Genomic DNA, 7,559 nt, shown 5'->3' with positions numbered 1-7,559 from the left:
TCCCCGCCGCCCCCGCCCGGCCCCGAGCGGCGCTCCCGTCTGGCAGCCGCGGCGCTCGGCAGCGCCTCTACTGCGTGCGCTCCAGTTGGTACGGCCCACCGCGGGGATCATGGCGATTGATGGTAAGTAGGCCAATAACGGGCTCCCCTCGTCCCCGCTCGCTCCCCTCCTCCCACGGCCCACCTCCCCTCCCCCGGGCACGGGGAGGGGGACGGCTCCCGCCGCGGCTGGGGTTGGCTGGGGGGCGCAGCCGGGCTGAGGGGAGCGCGGGGCGCCTCCTCCCCGTCCTCCCTTCTGCTCAGCCCGGCAGCCGCGGAGAGGAGGACGGATGCCGGGCGAGTGCCCGTGGGCGCTGCGAAGACGGCAGCGGCGTTGTGGCCGGAGCCTCCTCCCGCTGCCGTGAGGCGCCCTTGGGGTGGCGAGGGCGGCTGCTCCAAAGCTCGGCGGCCCGGCCGGGGTCGGTGCTGGCAGGGGGCTGTGCCACAGGGTTCTGCGGGCAGAGAGTGCCTGCGAGCAGCCCCGGGGGTGGGTGCCAGTCGCGACAAGGTGCGCCGTGTAAACCTTCCTCTCCCGGGGGACTTGATGGGCTGCTTTACAACTAGCCTGCCCCTCTGGCCTCGGAGCCTGGGGTACCCCTCCGGCTGCTGGGAGCCAGCAGACTGCTTGCGTCCGCGGTGCTCTGCCCATCGCTCGGGAGAACAACAACAACAAAGGAGTGAGATGCACTCGGCACTTGTTGGGTCTGCTTGGAGATGGTCGTCTGGAAAGGAAGGGCTTTGTTTTGAAGCCTTCCTTCTCCATTCTGAGAGGGATTGTACACTTTGTTACATATCCTTAAAAAATTCTTAGAACTTTAGTTCCAGGAAAACAAGATTTTAAGGTATGCCGCTTTGACCACCACAGTGCTTGGTTTTGCAAGCCTCCCTTGTCCTAGCCTAAAGACTCTAGGGAAACTATCGGGAAAATAAACAAGCTGCTCCCCTTTATTTATCCCCTTCTGTGCTGTCAGTTGCCTTGAATTAGTGAATGAGGCCTCAGGAAGGAGAAGTTGCGCTGCACAGGCAGAGCTGCCCGTTCAGCCTGCCTCGGAAGCTGTGCGCCCCAGGACCGGAGCTGGCCAGTGCTGAAAAGCCGTCTTCGTGTTAGCATGAAGACAGCAACGTTGCCTGCTGGAGCTGGGTTTTTTAACCAACTCAGGCTCAGAAAGACAGTGGACCGGCCCTCAAAATCTGTTTCCCTCTTAGACTACATTATTCCAGAACTCCTCAAGAATTTTTTTAGAATGGAAAACATTCACGACAAATAAAATTTGTATTTCATATTTTCAGAGGATTTAGGATTTTACTTCTTAAAAATTAAAACAAATGCTCGTGAATAAATTAAGCAATCTCACTTGTGAAAAGAATGCAACGCTTTTCACTGGGGCCTGGCTACAGAAATAGAACAAATGTCTTCTGGAACTGAAGCATCCATAATGGGGCATAAGCTCTGGATGTGCTCAAGGCCCGGTTGGATGGGGCTTTGGACAGCCTGGTCTGGTGGGAGGGGTCCATGCCCAAGGCAGGGGGCTTGGAACTGGATGGGTTTTAAAGTCCCTTCCAACCCAAACCATCCTGTGAGTCCAAAATTTGGTTTATAGTTTACAGTTAAAGGTGAGGCAGGGTAAAATTGTGAAACTGATCTGCTGGGTTTTTTACTTAGTTCTCTTTCCTGGAAACAGAAAACAAAGCTTGTTCTCCTGATGTATTCTGCAGCAGGAATCCTCCATGTTCTCAATGGAATAGCAGACTGCTGTAGGTTTGTTAGTGGGTGTTCCAATTCTTGTTCAGTATACTTCTCCTCCTCCTGTTTGTGTTACAGTATCCACCCCTCATAAACACTGTTTACTGGTCAGCAGTGTTTAAAAACATGAGCTTGGTTGGGGTGAGTACTGACTCTTGAAGTCAGGATCACACCTGAAAATGTCAAAATATAGAATTTGTTTAATATCCAAGTAAATATGTAAATGTTTTAAATCAAGTAAACAAGATACTTTGCATGGTTTTAAAGACTGTGAAGTTACATAGATTTTTTGAGGGGGCAGAAAGGAGGGTGTTTAATTTTTGGTAAAGCCATATGAGATAAGCATGACTAAAAACTTCTAATTGAAAAATAAATGTAAAATAATACAAAATTCCTTTGAGTGAGAGTTGGGGGCTGTTTCTGAGAGTCCTTCAGCATCACCATGGTGATGTTCCTTGTGGCAGCAGTCATTTGATTTCTTTATCCTGTTCTGAGCAACAGCAAGACTTTGGCACGTGATTTAAGAGTTTTGATGTGATTCTGGGTGAGGAGCTAGCAATGGAAGTCATATTGCAGAGAGGATGGAAAAGAAACATAAAGGTCACTGTGGAGGCCCTATAACCTGAATAGGCGAACACAGAATTGTGTAACCTCATGGATTTACTACTTCTGTGTTTGAACTTCACTTGGGCATGTAACATGGTATAGGCTGTACAAAACAATATTTGTCAAGGAATGGAATGCATTTAGAGGTGAACCGTTTCAGACAGTTCTTTTTCCTTGTGAGATTAGTGCTAAGAATTCAGAAGCAATGTAGAAGAGAATAGTGAGCCATACAGATGAATGAATGTAGTAGAGAAGAAAGGCTTACAGCATACTGCTCTGATTTATAAATTACTGGTTGAGTAATGAGACTAATGAAGATGGCTTTTCATATTTTCCTCTTCTGATCCCATCAGTGTAACACTTTCCCTTCTGTTTATGGTTCTTCCTGTAGTATGCAGAGGTCCTCCTCACGTCTAAGCTTTTGAATACCTTTCATTTTGTCCCTGCATCTCCTGAGTGTCTCTGGAGTGCCCTCAGCTCTCTGATGTTTCTGGCAAGCTTGTCTTCCTTTTCATTCCTCATCTGCCAGCTGTTTGATTGGCAGTAGGCTGGCTGCCCCTGCATTTGGTGAGATCTGTGGCTGTGCTGTAGATGGTTGCTGATTTTCATGAAACTTTAAATCGTAAAAGTATTGTGTTCTGGCAACTTTGTATCAGTTTTGGTGTTAATTGGCCTGTGAATTCATCAGCAATGGAAGAATGAGGTGGGAAACAGACTGTTTGGTTACATAACCCTCACTTTCTTGGGAAACAAAGCCAAAAGTACCAAGTGAAGCTACTTTTCATTCATGAATGTAAGAAGAGAGAGGTGTTAAAACACTGCTTCATAAGGATTACTTTAAAACTATGCATAGTCACAAGCTTCATAATTCAGAGAAGAAACGAAGGAAAGAAGAATGAGCTGTGTGCAGTGCCTGGGTAGGGGTGTCATATGTGTGGCCCATGGGTTGAATCTGCTCTAAGAAATAGCCTTGTCTTGACTTCTGCTTTACCTGGGGTATTGCTGCAGTAGGCATTACGAGGGTGTAAGATGGCAAGGAGATCCTCAGGTTAGTGCTGACCTGAATAGGCTAACTGCCGAATAGGATTGAGTACTGCTTCTGAATCTAAGCTGGTGTAGCCAAGGGAGGTGTCAAGGAGAAGCAGCAGTGTTAAATAAAGCCTAAATGTAAGAAGCCACATTTTGTACCCATGTTAGACCCACTTTCAATGTGTTTGTTAAATGTGGAGTGGATCAGTTGTCGAGGTATCTGATTTGATCAGTCATACAGAATCTGTTTAATATTGTTTTATGCTCATTCACTGTCCAGTGAATATTATCAGGTGTTAATTTTTTTTATTGTCATTTTAAGTATGGTTCCCTGCATTGTTTGCTGATGACAGTAAAACATTGCCATGTGCAAAATTAACAGTTTCCTGCATGGATTTGTGTTACATCATCACCACGGTACTGCTGGGCCAGCTGAAATTAAAAAGCCATTAGTTCTCTGTCTACTTTAAGGTAATACAGTGGGGCGCCTTTTAAAAAAAAATCTAACCTGTAATGCTCTGCAGACATCTTTTTGACAAACTCCCCATGGACTGAGATGAAACCGTCATACTTGATATAAAAAGAGCCGATCTGTTCAGAGTGAAATTCTGGAATCCAGTTCATTTTGAATGCTTGGCACTATTGCAAATTGAAACTCTTGGCATGCAGGATGGACATGAAGGAAAGCAAACCCCCAGTGTCTACCTGATTAAAAGTATTGGCTTATATCATCCATCAAAATAGAGATTTATAGCTAAGAGGAAGGAGTCTTGCTGTCTTCTGGAGATCTTTCAACTGCTGTAACTCTTGGGTCAGGCTTTCTCTTCACATTATTCCCCAGCCAACTCACTAGACTTCTTGCAGCTTTTGTAATGAAGGATGGGAACGAGCCAGAGTTGACACTCTCAGGCTTTCTCCCAAACATTGTCAGTTCTTGTGCGGGAGAGGCCAAAGGTCTTATATTGTGTGTCGAACTAAATGTACGCCTGAGGATTGGAGTGGGGATTTCAAGTCAGCTTTTAATCCTTGCCATTCCTAATCTTTGAGTATTTAACTCCTGGAGGTGAGAGAAATTTTCTGCTGTCTGTGTAAATCCATCTCTCGAGTGATACGGAGAAATTTTGGCATGATTATTTGTAAGACAGCAAATGAATGTTGAGTTTGTGGTCAAATATGTTACATTCTGCAGAGGAACATCCCTGATGTGAAAAATGATAGGTTCAGAATGATTGACACATATCTTACCAGTATATTTGTTTTGTAGTCTAAAATAAGGATTTTTTCTTACTGACTGGAAGCTTTTGAAATATAAATTTTTGCTAGCAGTTTCTCTTTGTACCCCAAGCTTACTGGTTAATCTGAAATATGAGGAAGCTGATTACATGTGCTGCTTCCATGAGTGTGTTTTTCTTGCAATTTCTTTGATTAACTAATTTCTTAAAATGTATACTTTTGAAATAAATTATGCATAAGTCCATGGATTATTAATCATAAAGATATGTTTCTTGGCTTGCTTTCTGTTGAGAAACTTAGCTCTAGATGTTGATTCAGTGGTATTAACTAACTACAAACTGTAGGAATTAGCTAAAAGTCATACTAAATTTTTTTATCACCTTGTTACTATCAATTTTTGTTATTGACACCTTCTTATTTCCAGAGCATTTGATGATAGAGTATATTCTTATTGTCATGTGCAGCGAGGTAACCACTCTTACTATAGCTGCTGGTTCACTTTCTACTCTTATTGGAAGAATGAAAGAATAGTTGCAGAGGTTTTATATCAGGTCTGATGGAAACCATTAATATGGAATGTTATATATCCCATACCTCTTCGTTTCCACTAATAAGACTTACTGGAAGAAGTACTTGACTAAAAACAAGGTAAAATTGTGTTTCAGTCGTCAGAAGAGTGAGGAAAGAAAAGTGTCTTGTGATTGTGGGTAGAAAGGAAGCTGAGATAATATTTTCGTGTTCTTATAAGTGGAGATGCTTCAATTCATTTCACTGTGGGTAGGATTGGACACACAGCTTCCATTTATTTTCAGTGTGGGTAGAATTGGACACACAGATTCCATTTGTTTCAGTGTGGGTAGGATTGATCATGCAATTTGTTTGAGAAACAGAAATGACTATGCTATTCTTAATTAATTGTCATTGATTGCTAATTCATTGGTTATTGGCACTGGTACTGTTGAATAGAAGTCTAATTAAAAATTAAATATTTTCTGTGTAAAAAAATAACGTTTGTCGCTGCTTTTATGGTCAGATAACAGAGTATTCTTAAGTCAGGGCAGATAGATAACCTTGTCTACAGGCGAAGGAATTAATAGATAATAATTTTAAATGTTGCTAGCAGAGGAGAGATCTGTACGGTAGGAGTGGAAAATCAGTGTTCTGTTTTTATAATACTTATACTCTTGAAGACTTCTTGTCTTGAACACCTCTGCTGCTAATTTAATCAGATCCTTATTTCTCTTATTAGCAGGTGAGGCAGTGAGTAATCATTCTTTATTGACCTGTGTACTGTGGCTTCAGTGATTCTGTTTTATCCTTTGAGATAGAGAGACGGAGAGGAGACCCAAACTGCACAAAATGTGCAGGGTGTGTGTATAGAAAATTTGATTTTTTTTGTACTTGGTGTCTCTTTACTAATAAATTCTAATGTTGTTTGCTTTTTAACTCATACCAAGCATTCAACTGTAAACGTTTCATTTTTTACATATACAGTATTGCAGACTTCTAGACTAAAATTGTAAAGAGTGCCGCAGGAATGCAGAGGTGATTTTACACTGTGGGTGAGATGGGCAGATGAGTCTATGTAACCTCTTAAGGAAAAATACCATACTGATACCAGCTATAGAGTTACTATTCTGTGAAGTGTTTTCAGCTCTCTTTATTATTTTTTTATGGTTAGCTATCCATTCATTTAAAACCAGATTTTTCACTGGTTATGCTGCTTAGCATGCATGGCATTGTAATTCCGCACCGAGATATCGTGAGTTAGCCAATGGAAGAAGCAATTGTCTAATGTTGAATAAAATGTTAAGTGAATGTTTGCTGAACGATGTCTAAACTTATGAAAATGCTAATGAAAATACAAACCTCAATTGGAAAGTAATTTGTCGCATAACAAGTCTGCCTCCAAAGTCACACCTGATGACAGACTTCAGCTATGTGATGTAATTCTGCTGCAAGTACTTATGTGTGGATTTGCTGCTAAACTGAAGAATAACTTGTTTTATACACAGTGTCCTGACTTGCAGCACAAGATTGATTCTGGAACCGAGACTTTGACGTATTTGTCAGAGGGATGGAATGTACCTTCACTGAGTTTGTGGGTGACAGCAGAGAGGGAAGCAGTTAGTATGCAGGAGGGCAGGGCTCCTATCAGGCAGGTGCTCAGCAAGCTTAAAGTGCGGGCTGTTGTGAGCTTCAGCAGTGACAAATGTAAAGTCCTGCACCAGGGTTGGCAAACATATGCAGCACTGCAAGCTGGGGGCAGGCTGGCAGGAGCATCTCTGCACAAAAGGATATGAAGTTCTGGTGATCGGCGAGTTGAAGATGGATCAGCTGTGTGCCTCGGTGGCAATGTCAGCTGTCTCTGTAAAGGGCCGTAAACCCAGTGTGAGAGAGGCCAGCAAAGGAGAGATTCCAGCAGAGTGCTGCCGAACTGGTGGAGGCTGTAGTACTTGACTTGTGAGGAGACGTGCGCAGTGAAAGCATGAGGTAACTGGCATAAGCTACAAAACATAAAATCCAGACTGGGTGTAAGGAAGATGTGGTCACAGAATCTCCTGCAGAACTTGATTGGCTGAGGCCATGAGAAACCTACTGTCAAGATGATCCTGCTCTGAAGTCTCTCACAGAGCCAGAAGTTGCTCCCAGTCTGAATAACTCTGTGGTAATGCCAATGCAAAATTTTCTGGCTAGTCCTTCTCAGTACTTAGTGGTGGAGTTACAGCTCAAGCCCAAACATAGGTCTTTGAATTTTTGAATTGTACTAAGTTTAGAAGAATACAAAATTTTACAGTTTAATTGATGCATTATTCTGGTGTGGTTTTATCTTCTTTGACATGCATCTTTTTACAGTTTTGGTGCAATAAATTGGGGTAGTCATCTTTGCAAATAGAGACTCAGTGTCC

The 7,559-nt window shown here is 43.0% G+C and overlaps 1 protein-coding gene across 3 annotated transcripts in view; it reads left to right on the top strand.

Annotated features, from left to right (window-relative positions):
- The window catches only part of SYT14 (synaptotagmin 14), an 83,267-nt gene continuing 75,714 nt past the window's right edge, over positions 7-7,559 (top strand). For all 3 annotated transcript variants that reach the window (XM_021392267.1, XM_021392266.1, XM_021392265.1), the window contains exon 1: positions 7-122. In XM_021392267.1, coding sequence (XP_021247942.1) covers positions 110-122 — 13 coding nt within the window. In that variant the 5' untranslated portion in view covers positions 7-109. The remainder of the gene's footprint in view (positions 123-7,559) is intronic.

Source organism: Numida meleagris, chromosome 3, assembly GCF_002078875.1.
Source record: "Numida meleagris isolate 19003 breed g44 Domestic line chromosome 3, NumMel1.0, whole genome shotgun sequence".
In the NCBI taxonomy this organism is placed as follows: Eukaryota; Metazoa; Chordata; class Aves; order Galliformes; family Numididae; genus Numida; species Numida meleagris.
This window is presented reverse-complemented; position numbering and strand designations above follow the sequence as displayed.